The 23,145-nt window shown below is 41.9% G+C and overlaps 2 protein-coding genes and 1 pseudogene across 2 annotated transcripts; 2 read left to right on the forward strand and 1 right to left on the reverse strand.

Moving 5' to 3' along the window:
• The first annotated feature begins 12,360 nt into the window (after positions 1-12,360).
• On the forward strand, positions 12,361-13,512 carry LOC109166306 (annotated as a pseudogene).
• Positions 13,513-15,864: 2,352 nt separating this feature from the next.
• On the forward strand, positions 15,865-16,673 carry LOC109167089 (calcium-binding protein PBP1-like). The gene has a single exon (XM_019316007.1). The coding sequence runs from the start codon at positions 16,198-16,200 to the stop codon at positions 16,561-16,563; it is 366 nt and encodes a 121-aa protein (XP_019171552.1). The 5' UTR covers positions 15,865-16,197; the 3' UTR covers positions 16,564-16,673.
• Positions 16,674-22,283: 5,610 nt separating this feature from the next.
• Positions 22,284-22,805, reverse strand: LOC109166312 (pectinesterase inhibitor-like). The gene has a single exon (XM_019315272.1). It carries the CDS (start codon positions 22,803-22,805, stop codon positions 22,284-22,286), a length of 522 nt encoding a protein of 173 aa, XP_019170817.1.
• Positions 22,806-23,145: the final 340 nt, after the last annotated feature.

Consider the following 23,145-nt stretch of genomic DNA (forward strand, 5'->3'; position numbering starts at 1 on the left):
GCGTTGATGATGTACGGCCCTTCCCAGTTCTGAGCTAGCTTTCCGCCCTCTAGAGGTTGGCTGGCCTCCCTTCGTCGTAGAACATAGTCTCCGACCTGAAAGTAACGAGGGTTGACCCGAACATCTTTAGAACTCTTGACGCGCTTCTGATATTCGGCCATGCGTCGAGCGGCTAGCTCTCTTTTTTCTTCGATCCCATCAAGGTCCACGGCCATCGCGTGCTCGTTCTCTACTGCATTATAGGTTCTCTCTCGATCGGTCGGAATCCAGGCCTCGATCGGAAGTCGGGCCTCAGCTCCGTAAACCAGGGCGAAAGGGGTCTCCAAAGTAGCTTCCCTCGGGGTCGTCCGATAAGTCCATAAAACATATGGCAACTCATCGGCCCAACTACGACCGGCCGAGTGTAACTTCTTTTTCAGACCTTCCAATATCGTCCGGTTAGCATTCTCCACTTGTCCATTTCCCTGTGGGTAAGCGACCGACGACCGGACATGAGTCGTCCCGATCGTGGCCAAGAAATTCTGGAAGTATCGGCTCACAAACTGGCGACCGTTGTCGCTAATGAGATGCACGGGCGCGCCAAAACGGGAAATGACATTGCGCCAAAGGAAGCGAGCACATTGCTGAGATGTGATCGTGGCTAAAGGCTCGGCTTCTATCCACTTGGAGAAGTAATCTATGGCGACGATCACGAACTTTCTCCGACCGGAGAGTTGAGGGAAGGGGCCCAAGATATCTACCCCCCACCTAGCGAAAGGAATTGCGGTCGTGACTGGCTGGTAAAACGTGGCCGGTCGGCCAGGCATCCGGGCGTACAGTTGGCACGTCTCACATCCCCGAGCTAACTTTTCACAGTCCAGCTGGAGGGATGGCCAATAGTACCCGATCAACATGATACGACGGGCCAGGGATCGACCTCCTTGATGGGAAGAGCAAATTCCCGAGTGTAGCTCCTTCATGACCAACTCAGCCTCAAATGCGGTCAAGCAACGCATGAGGGGGCCTCCATACGATCGCCTATACAGACGACCGTCCAAGACTTGGAACCTTGGGGCTCTTAGCTTGGCCTTCCGAGCACGCTGCGGGTCGTCGGGGAGGCGATCGTGCTCGAGATACTCCTTCAGATCGGTGATCCAATTGTCATCTACCGGTTGGATGGGATTGACCGGTAGACGGTGAATACTGTGTCTGGGGATCACTAAGATCCGAGCTATCTTCGAAATGTGCTCCGGGGCGTCTTGGGCCAGTTTAGATAAGATATCCGCATCGGCGTTATCCAACCGGGGTATGTGTCGGACGGTATACCCCCGGAACTAAGCGAGCTTTTCCATGGCAAGGTCTCGGTACAACTGCAAACGCTCACCATTGACTTCATAGTCCCCAAGGACTTGCCCGACCACGAGCGCGGAATCTGTCGGAGCTCGAATGTATTCAGCCCCCAAGTCCCGAGCGCACTGTAAGCCGTTAACGAACGCTTCGTACTCGGCCTCGTTGTTGGTCGGGTGGAACTGATACATGAGAGCAAAATAGACTTTGAATCCTTCTGGGCTCGTGACTACTACTCCTCCTCTTGCCCCTTTTATGCTACTCGACCCATCTGTAGCCAGCGACCACCACTCAGCCTCGGGATCCGCAACCTCAGGAGGCCGGGTATCCCGGGCGGTGCACTCAACCAAGAAATCCGCAAGAGCTTGACCTTTAATAGCCGGTCTTGGTCGGTATTCGATCGCGTACTGGGTTAACATTAACGCCCATTTGACTAGGCGACCTGATGATGAAGCAGTTCGGAGGACTGGCCCAATCGGCTGATCGGTCAACACGCGAATTGCTCGACCTTGGAAATAGGGAGCCAATTTCTTTGCAGCAATGTATAGGGCATAGACGACCTTCTCTAGCCGGGAATACCGGAGCTCGGGACCATGTAGCGCGTGGCTTACATAGTACACCGGTCGCTGGACCCCTTCCGGATCGGTTCGGCACAACACTGCGCTTACTGCACGATCGGACACGGCGAGGTACACGTCTAGCCCTTCTCCGAGCTCGGGCTTTGAGAGCACGATCGGTGACATGAGATACTCCTTCAGCTCGTCAAAAGCCGCTCGGCATTCTTCGTCCCAGACGAATCCATTAACCTTCCGCAATACCTTGAAGAAAGGTAAAGCGCGCTCGGCTAGCTTGGAGAGGAACCGGCTAAGGGCTGCCAACCGACCGGTCAATTGCTGGACCTCCCGAACGGTGGAAGGCGGCTGCATGTCCAGAATCGCTTTTACTTTGGCCGGGTTGGGCTCGATTCCTCTCTTGGTCATCATATAGCCGAGGAACTTGCCGGTCTGAACCGCGAATGTACACTTGGTCGGGTTCAGCCGCAACTGGTACTTCCTCATGATCTGGAAGCACTCCCGAAGGTCCCGAGTGTGGTCGGATCGGTCCCGACTCTTGACCAACATATCGTCGATGTAAGCTTCCATCGTTCGGCCCAGCAAATCAGCAAAGAGCATGTTGACCATCCTTTGGTAGGTCGCTCCTGCGTTTCGGAGGCCGAACGGCATCACTCGGTAACAATACAGCCCATCCGGGGTTACGAAGGCTGTCTTGCCCTCGTCTTCATGGTGCATCATGATCTGATGGTATCCCTTAAAGGCATCCATGAAGCTCATTAACTCGGCCCCAGCCGTCTCGTCGACCATCTGATGAATGCTCGGTAGGGGATACGGGTCGAGCGGACAGGCTTTGTTGAGGTCCGTAAAGTCGATGCACATCCTCCATGCTGGGGGCTTAGGTACAAGAACAATATTTGCCACCCACTCAGGATAGACCACCGGACGGATGTGCTCGATCCCCGCCATCTTTTTGACTTCTTCTCTTACAAACTCGCGGCGATCGGAGGAGAGGTGTCGTGTCTTTTGCACGACCGGCTTAGCTGCGGGATCGACGGCCAATTTGTGACAGATGACCGACCGATCGATCCCGGGCATGTCTTCAGGCCCCCATGCAAAAATATCGGCGTACTCCCGGAGCACGGCCAGAACTTCCGCTCGGAGCTCGGGAGTGAGGGCTCGTCCAATCTTTATCTTCTTGTCCGGGCGGTCCTCGGACAGGGGAATTTCTTCTATCTCTTCAGAAGGCTCAGGCTGCTCCTTCCGTTCCTTAGCCTCCTCCTTGGCTATGGTGTTCACCCGGGAAGATGGACCGGAATCTCGTCTATTGACCGCTCGGGTGTAACACTTCCGGGCGGATTGGACATCGCCACGGACCACGCCGACCCCGTTGGGGGTGGGGAATTTCATGCATAGGTGAGGCATAGAAATTATCTCACCGATCTTCATAATGGCGGGTCGGCCCAAGATAATGTTGTGGACGCAATGGAGGTTGACCACAACAAATTCCAGCTCCGTTTGGATCGACTTTGGAGGCGTGCCGATCTCAACCGGGAGCGTTATTTTTCCCTCGGGGTAGATAAGAGCCCCGGTAAATCCTGACAGTGGTACACCGACCGGAGTCAGCTCCTTCCTGTCAAGGCCAAGCTTCTCAAACACGTCCAAGTATAGGACGTTCACGCTACTGCCCGTGTCAACCATAACCCTTTGGACGTCCGTCCCCTTAACGTCGATCGTGACCACGAGCGCCTCCATGCCGTGGTCGCTGCTGCTAGGTTGGTCCTCAAGGGTGAAGGTTATGGGTTCCATCTTCTGCCTCTTCCCGGTTCCCCGGGAATCTACTATTGCGACCGGGCAATTAGTCCGCGGTCGGGAAGCATCTTCCAGCCCACCAAAAATGACGTGGATGGTTGGTTTTCCGGACGGGCGGCTACTGGACGGAGGGTCAGGGTCCCGTCGGTCATCATGACGATCGTCCCTTCGATCGTCTCTTCGGTCCTGGCCCGACCGATCAGAGCGGTGATGAGATCGTCTGTGATCCCTCCGATCGGTATTTCTCTTGCTGTCTTCTCTCTTTCCCACACACTTGTCCAATTTTCCCAAATTGAGCAAATCTTCCAATAATTGGCGCAAGTGGGTACACTCCTCGGTGTCATGCCCGGCGCACCGATGGTAAGCACAGTGCTTACTCTTGTCAGGGCCGTCTCGATCGGGATGGGGAAGTTTGATGAGATTGCAGGACTGGGCGTATTGCATGGCCTCCGCTGCGGATTGGTTTAAGGCCGTAAACTCGCCAGGCCTGGTGCGGGATCGGGGATGGTCATCACCCGACCGATGTTCCGCCCGGCCGGCCGGTTTACGGGACGAAGAGCCGACCTCCTGCAAGCGCTTGACGGCATTCGCCTCACTTGCGTTGGCGTAATCAGTGACCATTCGGAGGGCCTCCTCATATGTGGTCGGGGGGTGGAGGATAAAATCCTGGTATAGATACCCCGCCCGGAGGGAGATGTGAAGCATGTGAGTGGCGGTCGCATCATCCATGGGCTCGACCTCCCCGACTGCTGCCTTCCACTTGATGAGGAAGTCGGTCAAGCTTTCCCCCTCGAGCTGCTTGGCCTTTTCGAGGTACATATAGGACTTCCTCACCACTTTGGAAGTAATGAACTTCCGTACAAACTTGATCGCCAGGGTCTCAAATTTGTCGATTGACCCCGGCTGCAGGGTTCGGAACCATTCTGCCGCCCGACCGGTGAGCGTTGAGTAGAAGGCCCTGCACATTATGGCGTCTGAAACGCCCTTCAGCATCATATTGCTGAAGAAATCATTCACGTGAGCCTCAGGGTCCGTCCGACCGTCGTAACTTTTCTCTCCCGAGACCTTCAAGTCGAGCGGGTAAGGCTGGGCCATTACCGCTACTGTGAAAGGCGTCTGGTGTAGGGTCGATCGGTCGGCCGGGGGTGCTGTAGGATACGCACTCCTGAGCTGCGCAACTTCCGCCTGGAGGTTGTAGAGCAATCCTCGGGTTTCGTTGAGCTCGGCGGCTTGAGCGGCTTGGGCTGTATCCCGAGCGCGTCGACGTCGATGAGATCTCGACCCGCTATACCCGGATGAAGCCTCGTGGCTAGCTTCCTGCATTTGTACGTCCTCTTGCCCGCGATTCGGGTCTTGGGGCCCCAGACGCTGGCGCATCTCTGGTCGGAGACGATCGAAAGCTACCGCTCGGGCAACCTCTTCAGGGTCCTCCGCTTGAACAGCCTGAGCTGGTGCCTCCATCGCATCAGCACCCCCCGACCCCAACCGCGAATGAGCCGAGCGTCGAGCCCGGGAAGCGGACTGACGCTGCGGCTCTACTTGTGCGGTCGGTTGTACTGGAGGGGCGGCGGCTGGAGCTGTATAGGCAGGCGTATATGGTGGATAACCAACCGGGGAAGTGTAGCACATCGGTTGGCCTGGCCAGTACCCATACGGTGGAGGTGGGACCGGGTATGGATACTGGGCGGGATACATCATCGGCGGCTGCTGGTATGGCAGACCGGGTGGTGGGTATCCCGGTTGTATGTAATTCACCGGCTGCTGGGCGGCCGGGTATGTATTCGACGGATGCGGTGGTGAAAGGTTGAGGTTGAGGTCCATCGTCTGACCCTGCTGTTGGGTAGCATAGTGGTCGGAGGAGCTCGCCGCATCCGCCTGGTCGTCGGCGAAGTTGTTATGTGCCCACGGATACATGTCGATATGGTGATCGGGTGCTCGTCAAGACGTTGGTTTCTTGCACGGGTCCCCACAGACGGCGCCAAAATGATACTGCTAATTCTACGTGAGCAATATAAAATAACACGAGACCAATTAAAGCAAGTAAAATCTTTATTGATCCCGGTAAAGGCCCTAAGTACAATCTACTTGGCTGCTCTGAGTACCGACTGACTGCGGTCGGGATTCTCTAACAACAACCTATCGATCGTCCAAAAGTCCCCTACACTGTAGCTACTGTGGGTATTTATAGCCGCTATGCCGGGGACAGGATTCCAGCCGTTCGGCATGTCCTCCACGTAGCCACCACGTGTCATCCTCCCGGGTGCCCTGCCTGTCGATGTAAAGAGCCGCCACGTGTCCTTCGTCAGCTCTTTCGCCAAAGGGCTACCGCTCGGTGGTCGACATCGTCGCTCGGGCAACACCGGTCGGTCTACGACCGGGTTCTTCTCATGGAGCCCGACCTGTTACCTGCAAAGACAAGGAGAAAGAGAGACTCCTCGGTCGTGGTGAAGCTATGTCGGTCGGGATATTCCCTACCAACATGATAAAAATATTCAATCTTTCTCTCAAAAGGTTGAATCCCCAACCCCAAGGGCCCCACACCCGACCCGACAGAGCATTTGGAATGATGTAAATCACCGTGACTCAATAATTTAACAGACAAGGTCAAATGTCTATATGTGTTATAATAATAATATTATTATAATTGTTAAACCAAGTATAAAAAGTTTGTTTCAAATTAAAGTTACGTGAGCAATGTGGAGAGTCCCTTGAATGCAGTATGTACGTGCATCATGGATTAGTAGTACATGGAGCTTTAATCTTAAAATTTAGCTTTATTATTTTACTATAAATTGGCTATGTATTCAATCATTTTAATCATCAATTGAATTACAAGTATTCCTCTCTCTCTCTCTCTCTCTTTTTCTCAATATATATAAATATAATATATAGATATATTATATTTAATATATCTTATAGATAGATATACTAGCATTTTGTACACGTGATGCGCGAAAATTCATGCCCAATATTAAAACATTTATAAATACAAATTATTAAAAATTATAATTTGAATTATATATACACAAATAATATATGTATTTTGTACACACACATATATAATTTATTATTCATAGAAATTTAATTAAAATATAATTAAGCATTAAATTAATATATAATGATTTTAATAAAATGATAATTAAAAAATAGGAAAAAGATATGATAGATATATGTGTATGGTAATAATGATGTGTTATCAATATTAGAATTAAAAACTAACAGTGTTATAACGGTGCAAGGATAGTTTTGTCTAATAACATTGAAATGTACAACATTTAAAGTAGAATGTACACATTTATTTGCATACAAAAAAAGGGGACATAAATCAAGGATATAACCTTAATTGAGGCCCTTTATGTTTTTAGATTATATTATATTTAATATATATTATATTAAATATATTATATTTAATATATCTAACATTTGGTATCAGAGCCAGTCAACCTATCAACCCCGAGATATTGTTCGTGGTGAAAAATGGCTGCAAATTTCAATATTGTATGGTCGGGTCCCAAATTGGACGGGAAACTCGATTACAATTATTGACAAATTATGATGTCCACACATTTGAAAGCTCAAAATCTTTGGAGCTTTGTTGATCCCGGTCTATCCGTAGGAGCTGATGCAACCGCTACCTGGCGAGATCAATGGGCCTTGGGTCAGATTCACCAAGGTGTTCATTACTTCATTTTTGGACAATTAGCTCGTGCTCAAACAGCAAAGCAAGCTTCGGACATCTTAAAGGTGTCAAACAAAGGAGTCGATTGGGCACTTGCAATCGTTGAGAAGGTTGTACGATAATTGTGAGATGACCTCTACAGAAACAGTAGATACGTATTTCACTCGTCTTATTGATATGGTGAATAAGATGAGGTTATACGGAGATACGATTGAAGATTGTGCAGTGGTTGAAAAAGTTCTACGAACTATGCCGATGAAGTATGACCATGTGGTGGCTTCGATCACAGAGTCACACAAAACTGAGCTCTTATCAATTGCAGAGCTGAAAGGTATGGTAGAAAGTCATATTGACAGAATTGTGTCAAAATCAGAACCACTGGCAGAAGAAGCTTTGAAGAGTCAAGTCACCCTTAATGTGACTGGCACTAATCAAAGAGGTGGAGGATTTGGTAGAGGTCGTGGAAGAGGAAGAGGAGGTTCTAGTGGAAGAGGTCGTGGTAACTTCAACCAAGGAGGATGACGTGGTAACTTCAACCAAGAAAGAGGTGGAGGTAATACCAAACAAGGTAAATTTCCATTTCATTGCTACAATTGTGGCAAGTATGGACACAAGATTGCAGATTGCTGGTATAATGAGGACATTCGTGGAAATCAAGCAAACATTGCTGAAAATTCTGGTGAGAGTTCTGAAACATTACTTTTGGTCAACGATAGTTTTTCTGCAGATAATAACATATGGTTCTTGGATACTGGGTGTAGTAACCATATGTGTGGGAAGAAAGAATTGTTTTCTGAACTAGATGAATCAGTCCGGTCTGAAGTGACATTTGGCAATAAGTCAAAGGTGCCAATTTTGGGAAAAAGGTAAAATCTCTATTCAGTTGAAGGATGGTACTCACAATTTTATATCCAATGTGTTTTATGTTCCTAAACTACACCAAAATTTGTCGAGTATGGGACAGTTGTCAGAAAAAGGTTATAAGATAAATATTGCTCAGGGTTGTTGTACCATTGCAGATGCTAAGGGAGTCTTGATTGCAAAGGTAAATATGTCCCAAAGTCGACTATTTCCTTTGAAAATTAAGCATACTCTCCTTGCTTGCTTTAACTCTGAAGTTTGTGATGATAATTGGTTATGGCATATGCGATTTGGGCATTTCCATTTCTCTGGATTAAACTATCTTGCGAGAAAAGAACTTGTTTCTAATTTACCTGTTGTGAATGTCCCTGATCGTGTCTATGAGATTTGTGTGATTGGGAAGAAGCATAGAGATCCCTTCCCCGTGGGCAAGTCAAGGAGAGCCACAAAACAGTTGGAGATTGTTCACTCAAACCTGTGTTTGTTGGAGGTTCCCTCACATGGAGGTTGTAAGTACTTTATTACTTTCATTGATGATTTCAGTAGGAAAACATGGGTTTACTTTCTGAAGCAAAAGTCTGAAGCATGTGATGTTTTCAAACAATTTAAGGCTTTTGTTGAAAAGTAAAGTCGTTATGAAATTAAAATCTTCAGAATTGATAGAGGTACATAATATATTACCTGTGATGATTTTCTGAAGAAGAAGGGTATCCAACACCAGATGACAGCTAGATACACTCCACAACAAAATGGAGTGGCTGAGAGGAAGAATAGGTCTATCATGGATATGGTGAGATGCATGTTGATATCCAAGAATCTACCTAAGTCTTTTTGGGCAGAAGCTGTTACTTGTGCGGTCTATGTGATGAATAGGTGTCCAACTAAAAGTGTCTGTGATAAGGCACCCGAAGAAGCTTGGAGTGGGAAAAAACCATCTATCAAATATCTCAAGATTTTTGGATGTTTGGCATATGCACATGTGCCAGATCCATTGAGAAAGAAGTTGGATGGTAAAGGTGAAAATTGTGTATTCATTGGTTATAGTGACGTTTCTAAGGCTTATAAACTATACAATCCTGAAACTAAAAAAGTTGTTATAAGTCATGATGTCACTTTTGATGAATATGGTGCCTGGGATTGGTTAGCTAAAGATGAAAGTTCAGTTGTTATTCCTGTTGTTGAAAATATTGTTGATGAGCAACAGATTCTAGATAATGTCCAGTCACCTACACAGCCAGAGTCGTCAATTCGACGATCTCAGCGCGAGCGCCACTTACCAGCTCGCTTGCAGGATTATGTTTTGGGTCATGATAATGACCTGTCTAATGAAGAGATTGTTCAATTTGCTCTTTTTGCAGATTGTGATCCTTTATCTTTTGAGGAGGCTGCTACAGAAACTCATTGGCTTAGGGCCATGGATGAGGAGATACGTGCCATTGAGAAGAATGGTACCTGGGAGTTAACAGATTTACCTCCTGGAAAGAAGCCAATTGGAGTAAAGTGGGTTTAAAGAACGAAGTACGAGTCAAGTGGAGAAATTGACCGTTTTAAGGCACGTTTGGTAGCAAAGGGTTACAAGCAGAAACCAGGTATTGATTATTTTGAGGTTTTTGCTCCAGTGAGTAGACTTGATATAGTTCGAATGGTTATTTCTCTTGCTGCTCAAAATGATTGGAAATTGCATCAAATGGATGTCAATTCTGCTTTTTTGAATGGTTTTCTTGAAAAAGAAATATATGTTGAGCAACCTGCAGGATTTGTGAAGAAAGGGGAGGAAAATAAAGTGTACATGTTGAGAAAAGTCTTATATGGCTTAAAACAAGCGCCTAAGGCATGGAATTGTTGCATTGACTCATATTTTGTTGAAATTGGTTTTATGAGATGTCCTCATGAACATACTTTGTATGTCAAATGCGCGGGTTCTGGTGATATTGTTCTAATTTGTCTATATGTTGATGATCTGGTTTTTACTGGAAACAACTTGAAGCTTATCTCAGAATTCAGGGAGACACTCATTAAGAGGTTTGAAAGGACTAATATGGGCCTTATGGCTTACTTTCTTGGCCTTGAGGTTGTTCAGATGGATGGAATCTTTATTTCACAAAAGAAGTATGCTGCTGATATTTTGAAAAAGTTCAAAATGAAAAACTCTAAACTAGTTTCAACTCCGTTAGCTAAAAAGTTAAAAGTGTCCAAAGATGAGTGTGGTAAAAATGTGAATGTTACAGCTTATAAAAGCTTAATTGGGAGTTTGAGGTATCTGGTGGCAACAAGACCGAATATTTCTTTTGGAGTTGGAATACTTAGCAGATTCATGGAAGAACCAAAAGAATCACATTGGGCTGCAGCGAAGCGAATTCTGAGATATGTCAAAGGTACGAGTAATGATGGAATTTTTTACTCTACTAATGAAGTTGTGGAACTTGTTGGGTACACAGACAGTGATTGGGCTGGAGATATTGAGACCAGAAAAAACACGTCAGGATATGCTATCTATCTTGGTTTAGCCATATTTTCTTGGCATTCAAAGAATCAGCAGATTGTAGCACTTTCAACCGTAGAAGCAGAATATATTGCATCAACAAATTGTGCTACTCAAGCAGTTTGACTGAAGAGAATTTTAGAGTTCTTAATTACAAGAAGGAAGCACCTACATCTATTTTTTGTGACAACAAGTCAGCAATTTCGTTGTCCAAAAATCCAGTCTTTCATGGTCGCAGCAAACATATTGATATCAAGTATCATAAAATCAGAGAGTTGGTTACTAAAAACAAATCAACATTGAGTATTGTTCGAGTGAATGTCAAGTTGCAGATATCTTTACGAAGCCGTTGAAGACGGAGACATTTCTCAAATTGAAGAAAAAAATTGGGATGACCAATATATCCAACTTGACTTAAAGGAGGCAATGTTATAATAATATTATTATTATAATTGTTAAACCAAGTATAAAAAGTTTGTTTCAAATTAAAGCTACATGGGTCATGCAGCATAGCAACGTGGAGAGTCCCTTGAATGCAGTATGTACGTGCATCATGGATTAGTAGTACATGGAGCTTTAATCCTAAAATTTAGCTTTATTATTTTACTATAAATACGCTATGCATTCAATCATTTTAATCATCAATTGAATTACAAGTATTCCCCCCTCTCTCTCTCTCTCTCTCTCTCTCTCTCTCTCTCTCTCTCTCTCTCTCTCTCTCTCTCTCTCTCTCTCTCTCTTTCTCTCAATATATATAAATATAATATATAGATATATTATATTTAATATATCTTATAGAAAATATTATATTATATTTAATATATATTATATTAAATATATTACATTTAATATATCTAACAATGTGCCCAAAGGATCTGCCCACCTGGTAGCTAACCATCCAGCCAAAACGGTGTGAAAAAATGTCACCCACTTAGGCTATGTTTGGCAAACCTAGCTGAAAAGGTAGCTGGAAGCTCAAAAGGAGCTGAAAGCTGAAAATCTATAAGATAGGAGCTAAAAATTGAAGAGCTGTTAAGCTATCTGTTATGCTTGAAAGTGTTTGGTAAAATTAGCTTTTTGATAAGCTGATAAATGTAAAAAGACAAAAAAAAAAAAAAAAGACATCTTCATAAAATTTAAAATAGTTTTTTACATATTAAAATTTAACATTTTGTCTTTACAAAAATTAGCATTTTGAAATAAAACTATTAGCATAATTATGATCTAGCATCCTATAATGAAATAGCAATATTGTAGCGAATCTCCTTCATATAATAATAATGATAATGATAATGATAATGATAATGATAATGATAATGATAATGATAATAATAATAATAATAATAATAATAATAATAATAATAATAATAATAATAATAATAATAATAATAATAGAGTTAATACCCAAAATTATCCTCCAACTATGAGCTAATACTTGATTTTGTCCCGAAGTATTAACCATACTTAATTTAATCCTCTAACTTTTAAAACAGTACCTAATGTGATCCTCCGTTAGAATTTTCATCCATACACTGTTATTTTGAGGGTAAAGAAGTCAATTTACTTGGTCCAAACCCATTTATTCCTCTAGTCAACGTCTTGGAGGCCCTGCTGCTCAGCGAACAATGAGCACCCAAACCCAAGCGGCGGCGCAGTTGCCATCTACATGGAGTCGGCGATGGCGGTGGCGAAACCGAAGGGTAGACAGTGCGTTATCTGCAATGAAAGACGTGCCGCCCTGAAACGCTCTAAAACTCTTCAACAAATATGCAGGGAGTGCTTCTACGAAGTTTTCGAGGAGGAGATCCAAAGGGTTATCGTCGACAACCAGCTCTTCAAGCCCTGCGAACGCATGGCTGTTGGTGCTTCTGGCGGGAAAGACTCCACGGTGCTTGCTTATGTCATGTCAGAGTTGAATCGCAGGCACAATTATGGCCTGGATCTCTTCCTGTTATCTGTGGATGAAGGTATCACTGGTTACTGGGATGATTCTCTTGAAACTGTTAAAAGAAATGAAATCCAGTATGGACTTCCAGTGAAAGTTATTTCCTATAAGGAGCTGTATAGCTGGAAAATGGATGAAATAATAAAGTTGATAGGTCTGAAGAACAACTGCACTTTTTTGTGGTGTTTTCCGTCTCCAGGCCCTTGATCGCGGTGATGCATTGCTAAAAGTGGACAAGCTAGTAACTGGGCATAATGCAGATGATATAGCTGAAACAGTTCTTTTGAACATATTACGTGGTGATATTGCCAGGTTGAGTAGGTGTATATCTATAGTTATTGGAGAAGATGGACCCATTCCTAGATGCAAGCCTTTCAAATACACATACGAGAAGGAAATTGTTATGTATGCATAGTTTAAAAAGTTGGATTACTTCTCCACTGAATGCATTTACTCTCCAAATGCATACCGTGGCTTTGCTCGTGAGTTCATTAAGGATTTAGAGAGAATCAGACCACGATCCGTACTGGATATCATCAAATCTGGTGAGGATTTCAGGATCTCGACTTCCACAAAAATGCCAGAACAAGAAAATTGTGAACGATGTGGTTACATATACAGCCAGAAATAGTGTAAAGCATGTGTTTTGCTGGACGGACTAAATCGGGGTTTACCCAAACTGGGAATTGGGCGTAGCCGAGGACTTAATAGTGAGAAACGGAAAATTAAAAAGAGGTGGGGAAGAAGGGCTTCAACTAAAATGACGTATATGTCCTTCAAAATAACGGTGGATGGATGGAAATTCTATCGAAGTATCACATTGGGTATTGTTCTAAAAGTTAGAGGATTAAATTGAGTACGGTTAATACTTTGGGACAAAATCGAGTATTAGCTAATAGTCGGAGGACCATTTTGGGTATTAACTCAATAATAATAATAATAATAATAATAATAATAATAATAATAATAATATTATTATTATTATTATTATTATTATTATTATTATTATTATTATTATTATTATTATTAGTGAATGTCCAGATAAAGGAGAAGAAAAAAAAGTTTTAATTGAGAAAGGTAAAATATGTCATTTTGATAAAGATGAAAAAAATAAATAAATTAGGAACCCTCTAACTTATTTTAAGCTAAACGTTTATTTTTCAAAATATTACCAAGCAAAGCTTATAGTTTATTAAGAGCTTAAAATAAACACTACCAAACCGACTTTTAGGATCTAGTCAAGCAAAAAAGCACCATCAAGGCATCAATAGCGCAGCTATCGCCAACTACCTCCAGCTATAAAAGGACCTCGTTGAATAAGGCTATGATAAATTATCATATATTATTAAATTGTTGTATCTATCGCTTTCACATAAATTATGACCAAATAAAGAATCTTTTTTTTCGAGACTATGTTATGGTACCATGGTTGCAGTAGGCGCTAGGCGTTAGTCGGGCGGCTGGGCAGCGCCTAGGCGGTCTAGGTGGCGCTAGGTGGACACAAAAAAAATTAAAAAAAATAGTAACAGACTTGTAGTTCGACAATTTTAATGAGGTTGTTTTCAACGTTCACTCAAATAACACATCTAAATAAATGAAATAATGATAATTTATAAGTCCTAATTTCATAATAATATTAAAATCAATAATTAATGAAAGACGACATCGGTTAAAATCGAACAAAATCAGACAAAATTGATAAAAAAAAAACGATCAAAATCAGACGAAATCGGTCGACTCGGCCGAATAGGCCGAGTTTTGGCCGCCTTTAGACCAAAACTCTAAGGCTCGGTGCCGCCTAACGCCTAGGCGGCTAGGCGGCCGAGTTTTGCAACCTTGTATGGTACAAAGGGTTTTAATTAAAATTGCAACTTTACTAGCTAGTAAGGGGTAATTTATTTGCTTGAAAATGAGTTAATAGCATTTTTAGTCTTTCAAATATAGGATTTTATCACTTTTGATTCTTAACTTTAAAATCAATTAATTTTGGTCCTTTTAAGCATTGATTTTGTGTCATTTTTTGTTATACCATAGATTTTCTTATTCTCCCAAAAGGTTGAATCCTAACTCCAAGGTCTTCACACCCGACCCGACATAGCATTTGGGACGATATAAATCACGATGATTCAATAATTCAATAAACAAGGTCAAATGTCGATACGCACAAGAGATCTGCCCATTTAGGCATAATCACACACCGCCGTTAGTCTTTTCTCCCAAATTCTACCTATTGAACCATTAAGCTAAATCCGTACAGGCACTACCATAGATTTTAATTTCTTGCAATTAGTAGTGTAATACAAGGTCAAAAACATAATTTTATTATTCAATCCTCTTAAAATCTTAAATGAATTCAAATTTGAAGAAAAAACTCTAAACCATTCTGAATAAAGAAACACAACAATAATACATTTCACTATTGAATCTCTAAGAAACTTTGGGATTCTTAATATGGGAAGATTTATGATTTTTTTATTTATTTATTTGAATTTGAGTTGATTTGACCCAATTTCATATCTTAAAGTTAAGAACTAAATGTACTAACTATATCGTAAATTTATGGAGATAATAATCTGTTGAATTTCCAAGAAACAAACATGAACATAGCCACATATGTTCATTTCGACCAAATTTCTTAGGGTTGACCTAGTATTTATGTTATACATACTATATTATTTTTTATTGATTATTATGTGCAAGAAAAGAATTATTGTTTAGAGTCCAGGAATCTTCCTTGCAAGGACACATGGATCTGGTAAATCAAATGGGCTAAGCTACGAATCAATCTAAACTAGTTTGCTTCTAGGAAACTATCATGAAATTCAGCAAATTAATTATACCATGGACTAAAGTCTATCTTATATCATGGATGAAAGTCTATTTTACATTTTGAAAATTGGTTTAAAATAATTTTTAAATTATGTATCTACAGTTGATATATTATGTATTTGTCATTAACTATGTGCCTTCAATTAATTTATATGTATAGAAATGATTAACTGCAATATAGAATCCACAAATCCGGCAAATTCTATAAAGCACAGTATTATATTTTATTTTAGTGACCAGAAAAATTCACATAAGCTACCCAAGAGTATAAATTTTGCTTTGTAACCTTTGCTCACAAAAAATTACAAAAAGATAAATCAGTATAAATTGTCTATAGTCTAATCAATTTGGTTGGATTGACCAGAGAGTATTAATTATATTTGTTGTTGCAAAATAATAGAGATGGTACGGTGAGAGTAGCGGCCGGCGGCCATTAAGTCCCCCTCCTGCAACTTCCACGAAAGAACACCGCACCACCCTCTCTTCCCGTGTACGCTGCGGCCACGTATTTGACAGCAAGAAACTAGCTATACATACATTCACATCTATCAGCGCCATTTATATTGGATCTCCATCTCCCATCCTCCATATCTCATCATCTTTATTTCCTTCTCCAATTCTTGACATATTTTTGTTGGATACATTAAGTTTCTCAGAGTCATTGGAAGGGGTAAATTGCGAGGTTCTGATCTTGAGATATTTCATAAGCGATATGATGGCGGGAGTGGGGTGCGGCGAGGTGGTAGTGTTTGAGGACCTGTTTCCGGCGATGGTGGAGAGTCTGGGGACGGAGGGGTTCATGAAGGAGCTCTGCGACGGGTTCCGGCTGCTGGCGGAGGAGGAGAAGGGCGTTATCACGTTCGAGAGCTTGAAGAAGAAGTCGTCGGCGATTCTGGGACTTCCGATGAGCGACGAGGAGGTGCGGTGCATGTTGAAGGAAGGGGACATGGACGGCGATGGGTGTTTGAATAAGATGGAGTTTTGTGTTCTCATGTTTAGGTTGAGTCCAGATTTGATGAACAAATCAAGATTGTGGCTAATTGCAGCAGATCGATCATCACCTCCATCTACACTTTAACATTTAATCATTTAATTTGTGTTTTTAATTTGATTCTCCATCAACTATACATTATCTTGTAACATGCATATATGATTCTTTGTGTTCCATTCAATCTCTTCAGTTATGTTTATGGGTGTTGACCATATACTATATACTATATAAATAATAAATATAGAGTGTAATACGGAGTAATTAATTTAAACTTTGGAAAAATTATAAAAAATGTCCCTCTATAATATGCTAATTATCAATGTCACCCCTGAATTATGAGTGGTGTAAATGTTGCCCCTTAATTATCAAAACGGTGCACATATAGCCCCTCCCGTAACGAACATGTGGTTCCCCGTTAGTGTTCGACACCGTTAAGTCGGAGTAAATATGTAATTTAGTTGTTTTTTCTTCCCTCAATTCGAAGTACCAGCGATGGATAGCGGTGAGGAACCACATGGCCGTTACGGGAGGGGCTATATGTGCACCATTTTGATAATTGAGGGACAACATTTACATCACTCATAATTCAGGGGTAACATTAATAATTGACATATTATAGAGGGACATTTTTTACAATCTTCCTTTAAACTTTTAATTAAGCTGATAGAACACATATCTCAATTTTGTATCACTTAGCTTCTATATTTTTTGATAGGATATGATTGTCCTGAAAGGAGTGATTGAGTGTGTTTCGTATACTAGAAAATCATGAGTTCAATTCTTGCCAGCACCCTCTCGATTGAATCCGTAGCACAAGAGCCCGATAGGGTCTTATCCGTCGTTATACCGTGGACCATGGTCCAAAAATGACGGAAAGAAACGGCTGCCGTTACATCTTAACAGAACCCGTATTTTTTTGTGTTCAAAACAAAAATGAAACTACAGTGTATCTAAAATGAAACTGTCTCACATATGTTGGGAAAAAAAAAAAGAAGCTTAAAATGGCATGTTAAGTGGCTATTTTGTGGTACAATTATCAGTGGGGTCCACTTCCGATTTGGGTCGGGTCAAAGTGGATTCGGATTCTTCGTAGTGAGACGAAGAGATCGATATATTGTACGCTCAAAACGGATAATGGGTGAATGAGATATTGATTCTCAAAGTAGACCCATTTGAGTTGGAAAATGAAGGGAAAAAAGTGAGCTTTTTGTCCCACATTGCTTTGGAATGAAGATTTTCCCCCCTTATATACAAGAGCTCTTTTGAAGCTTGTAGAATTGTATAGCATAGAGGCTCTCTCGCGGGGGGGGGGGGGGGGGGGGGGTGCAAATCAAATTCCAACTAGCAGAGATTGAAAAAAGGCTTGATTCAAGCCCGAGCTCGTGTGCGCCGGCACCTGGGGACACGAATGTCGTCCGGAAATTGGCTGGCCTTGCGGGCTAAGTTATGCCAAACTTTGGTATCATTTTCCACTTGGTTCGGGTCCTACTCTCGTGCTACAAGAGAGCACGAGAGGTTGTGGTGCACCGAAGGCACAACTCTCGTGCAACAGAGTCCACGAAAGGTGCAAGGGCCGAAACTGGATGAGGTCGAAAGTTGAGACCGAACCCTGTACGCTAACGGTCAGGAACCCGAAAGTTCTGACTGTTGAGGGGATTGAATTCATCTGTTACGGAATTAATTGTCTATTAATTCCAATTTTGAATTCTGAATTCAATTCCCAGGTAGTGGCCTGCTGTTATAGCTGTTGGAAGGCAGCTTTAATGTCATTTTTAATTGCCATAATAAAGGCTATTGGCTCCTTCAACCCTATATAAGAGAGGGTAGAGGCAGTAGAGTTTTACACACAGCTTTACACAGCACGAAAGTATACTTTTCCAGCTTCAAAAATCTCTGCTTCTACTCTTTCTTTAGCTATACTGTGTTCATAGCCATTGTCTTGCTCGCCGGATCCTTTGTTTGAATGCTCAAACATTGGATCATAGCAAGTTTTATCCTGGGAAGCCTAGGCCACAACGCTCCTAGCATCTACGGGAGGTGGCAAATAAGGTTTTAAGGAAAGAGTGCTCACTCGACTCTTGCAAAAACCCAACACCAAACACTAGCCAAATTTCTTCATCTTTTCTTCCCTTCTTTCCAAGGAAAATAATAGTCAATTTTATTTGATTATTATTTGTTTTCTACCAACGGTACCAACAGTCTTAAAACCTTATTCTTCGTTTTCCCGTTGGTTGTTTTCTCCAAATTTCCTTGAAGAAAATGGAGCATCCCGTACTGCCAATTGATGGGGAGGATAATGTTGTTGCGGACAACAATGGAAGAAACGGCAACAATAACATTGTTGCGGATAATAGTGGAGGGAATGGCAACAATGTTGCTAATTCCCAAGCTACACCAGTGAACGTTGGTTCACAAGATGGTGGGAGCACTGAGGGATATATTCCCATGTCTCGGGTACCTTCGGTACCGAGTGGTTCGGCTGAAAAGCCGGAGAAGTTCACCGGTGTTGGTTCGAACTTCAAGAGGTGGCAACAGAAGATGTTGTTCTACCTAGCAACTCTCGGCCTGGCAAGGTTCTTGTCCGAGAGTGTTCCCGAGTTGAAGGAACAAGATGCACAATCCGTGATGGCGGTTGGCTATTGGAAGGATTCGGACTTCCTTTGCCGAAACTACATCCTGAATGGATTGTGTGACACGCTATATGATGTATATCGAAAGATAAGCACATCAAAAGCGTTGTGGGAAGCTTTGGATCATAAATACCGAAGTGAGGATGCCGGCTCAAAGAAATTTGTAGTTGGCCGATTCCTCGACTTCAAAATGGTTGATTCAAAGACCGTGCTAAGTCAGGTAGAAGATTTGCAATTAATCTTTGACGAGATCCGTGACGAAGGCATGGTGCTAAGTGAAGCCTTCCAAGTGGGATCTGTGATCCATTTGTTGCCTCCAGGTTGGAAGGACTTCAAGAACTACCTTAAGCATAAGCGAAAGGAGATGAATCTGGAGGACCTAATCCAGCGACTCAGGATTGAGGAAGGGAACAGGACGAATGATAGGAAGGCTCCTATCGTTGTTGGTGCTAAGGCCAACGTTGTGGAGCACGGTAAGAACTCCAGGAGGAACAAGAAGGACAAGCGAAAGCTAGGTCCGAAAGGTGGCATTACCAAGAACAAGTTTCCTGGTGAATGCTACAATTGTGGCAAGCGTGGCCACAGAGCATCTGAATGCAAGGCTCCAAGGAAGAAGAACAAGAGTTCTGAAGCCAATGTTGTTGGAGATAGCAATCAGAAAGAGGTCGAGATTAGCCTTTCGGCTATGGTGACCGAGGTGAACCTCGTGGGCTCAAACCCTTGTGAATGGTTCATTGATACCGGTGCAACCAGGCACTTGTGTTGCAACCGAGAAATGTTCAACACCTTTGAGACCGTTGATGGTGAAAAGGTGTGGATGGGAAACTCTGCTCAGTCTGCTATGGAAGGCATGGGCAAGGTGGTTCTGAAGATGACTTCCGGGAAGGAACTAACGTTGAACAACGTGCTGTATGTTCCTGAGCTGAGGAAGAATCTTGTGTCTGGCTCTCTGTTGAACAAGCATGGCTTTCGCATGGTGTTCGAGTCAGACAAAGTAGTTTTGTCCAAGTTAGGAATGTTTGTTGGTAAAGGATATGTAACTGATGGGCTGTTTAAGCTCAGTGTAATTCCTGTTATCAATAAAAGCAAAGTTAATTCTGTTTACTTGCTTGAGTCTTCCAATTTATGGCATGGTAGACTAGGTCATGTTAATTTTAATTCTATGCGTAGATTAATTAGCATGGACCATATTCCTAACTTTCAAATTGACACAAATAACAAGTGTGAAATTTGTGTTGAGGCAAAACTAACGAAAGTACCTTTCAAGTCGGTTGAAAGGGAAACTGAACCACTAGAATTAATCCATAGTGATTTGTGCGATTTTAGATCGATACAAACGAGAGGTGGTAATAAGTATTTTATCACATTTATCGACGATAGCACACGATACTGCTATGTGTATTTGCTTAAGAGCAAAGACGAAGCCGTTGATAAATTCGTTCTTTATAAGAATGAAGTGGAAAACCAACTTAATCGGAGAATTAAGAAGGTTAGAAGCGATAGAGGTGGTGAGTACGAAGCACCTATTGGTGACTTCTGTGCGAGTGTAGGTATAATACACGAGCGTACTGCACCTTACTCACCTCAATCGAACGGTGTTGCCGAACGAAAGAATCGTACATTGAAAGACATGATGAATGCGATGCTTATAAGTTCGGGCCTACCTCAAGATGCTTGGGGTGAGGCGATTTTGACAAGTAATTACCTTTTGAATAAGGTACCCCGAAAGAAGCTCGATAAGACTCCTTATGAGCTGTGGAACGGTAGGAAACCTTCCTACCAGTACCTGAAAGTGTGGGGGTGTCTTGCCAAAGTTTTGGTGCCAACACCTAAGAAAGTAAAGATAGGTCCTAAGACGGTGGACTGTATCTTTATTGGGTATGCACATAATAGTAGTGCTTATCGGTTCTTAGTACATGAGTCCAATAATCCGGATGTACACGAGAACACGATAATAGAATCAAGGAATGCATATTTTTTCGAAAATATATTTCCTTGTAGGTCCAACGAGGGACCAAGTACGTCAAAACGAACGTTTGACGAAACTATGGATAATGATAGTGGGGAATCCGAGAGAGAACCCGAGCTCGAGCCGAGACGCGGTAAGCGGGCGAGAGTTGGAAAATCATTCGGTCCTGATTTTCTAACTTACGGAAGTAGTAGGGGAACGAAAACAAGTACGTGATGAATATTTGTGAACTTTAAAAAGTGAATATGAATGATCAACACCGTGAGAGAAACTTAAATGAATTAAATAAATTATGTCAGATGTATTTTAAAACTAAATTTAAATATATGTTAATGGCTAAAACAAAGTTACAAATAAGAATAAATTGAAAGTTTAAATTTTAATTTTTATGATTAATTTTTCTATCAATATAAATTAATCTTTTAAATTTAAGTTTATTTTAATTTGTGCGAAAATTTATTTTCTAATATAAATAAAATTCTATACATATCTTATAATAAAATAGACTTTAATTAAACTACGCAGAATGATAACAAATTAATGAGTTTAAAAATTATTGAAGGTATTAATAATTGTTTATTTCGAATATATTTTGCAGTCCGGCCAGCTGGGGCAGCCTAAGCAATCTAGCTTTATTATTATTTAAGTCAAATTGAAAAACGAGTAAATAGACTAAATAATAAGTCGTATATTATATATATTGTTATTTAATTTTATTCTTTCTATCAATTTTTCAACTAAACACAGTCCATATAATGTTAAAAACTCAAATTTCTCGTTCATCCACTTCTATTATGGGGCCTACAAAAAATCAAGAAAAATTTACTAATATAGATACTCTAACATCTTATATGTTAGAATTTAACAGAAGTGGTGAAAAAACAGTTGTAGATATTTGTAACTCTTAAAAGGCGATTAAAGTGTGAATATGAATGCTCAACAGGATGAGAAATTTGAATGATTTTGATATGAAAAGTTAGAATTTTTATCATTATTATGATTTAAAAAGTTAGAATTGCACATTTTTATAAGAACAACCAACAAAGAATTTACTCGTTGTATTTAATTCTTATACCATACCTGAAAGACACATATCTCATTCTTGTTAGCACATTCTCGAGAAAGAAAAAATAAACTAAATAATAGAAATAGAGTAAATTAAAAGAAAGAAGAAAAAGTACATTTTATTTCACATTTCAAACCACAAACTAATAATCTTTGAGAGTAATCCCAAGATTCACCATATTCCCTAACAAATCCACCTTGTCACCCACATTCTTAAGCGCGGTGGGTTCCGCCGGCGGCTCCTTAAACATCTCCCGGCAAGTCCGATTTTCACCGAACAGCTGAAGCAAACAATACGGTTCGCCCTTATAAATCTCCTTAGCGCACTCCCCTAACCACGCCTCGGCATTTTGGTACGCCTCCAGACATCCTGCGAACCTCGGCTTCACCTTCGGATCTTTCTCCTGTTCCAGCAGAGACCTCGACAGGTCCTTCGCGGAAGCCGTGGCCGCCACCGTCAGCTCCCAAGATACGTTCCCGAGCTGTTTGTAGGTGGCGTTAACCGTGCGTGGGTCGGGTCTTAGTAGTTGCAGACATTGAGGGGGGTCTGTCGTGAAGCCACAGAGCTTCTGGACACGATCTATGGCGGCTGCCGAGGTTTGGCAAACCAGAAAAACCAGTGCCAAGAAAAACCAGATCGTGCATTGTTTGGAGTGAAATGCCATGTTGAATATGATATGATTTGGATAAATGCATTGGTGATTGGACTGTATTTGTAGTGGACAAAATGAGAGAAAAAGGAAACATATCTTTTTTGTGATCAAGTAAATTAATAATATATTGTTCTATTATGAAAATAATAAATGTTTAATTTAAATGGGGTTACATTCTGATCTCCCTTTTAGGAAAGACGGGTCTCACGAATCCTTATCCGTGGTACAGGTCATGTCAATATGTAAATGTAATACTTATTTTAGCAAATGTAATCCTAAATACTCCGTAATAAATATCATGTATGTGTACATGTTGACATTTCAATGGGTGGTCATTTGATCAAATTCCAAT

The sequence above is a fragment of the Ipomoea nil genome, unplaced genomic scaffold (assembly GCF_001879475.1).
Source record: "Ipomoea nil cultivar Tokyo-kokei standard unplaced genomic scaffold, Asagao_1.1 scaffold0317, whole genome shotgun sequence".
Taxonomy (NCBI): domain Eukaryota; kingdom Viridiplantae; phylum Streptophyta; class Magnoliopsida; order Solanales; family Convolvulaceae; genus Ipomoea; species Ipomoea nil.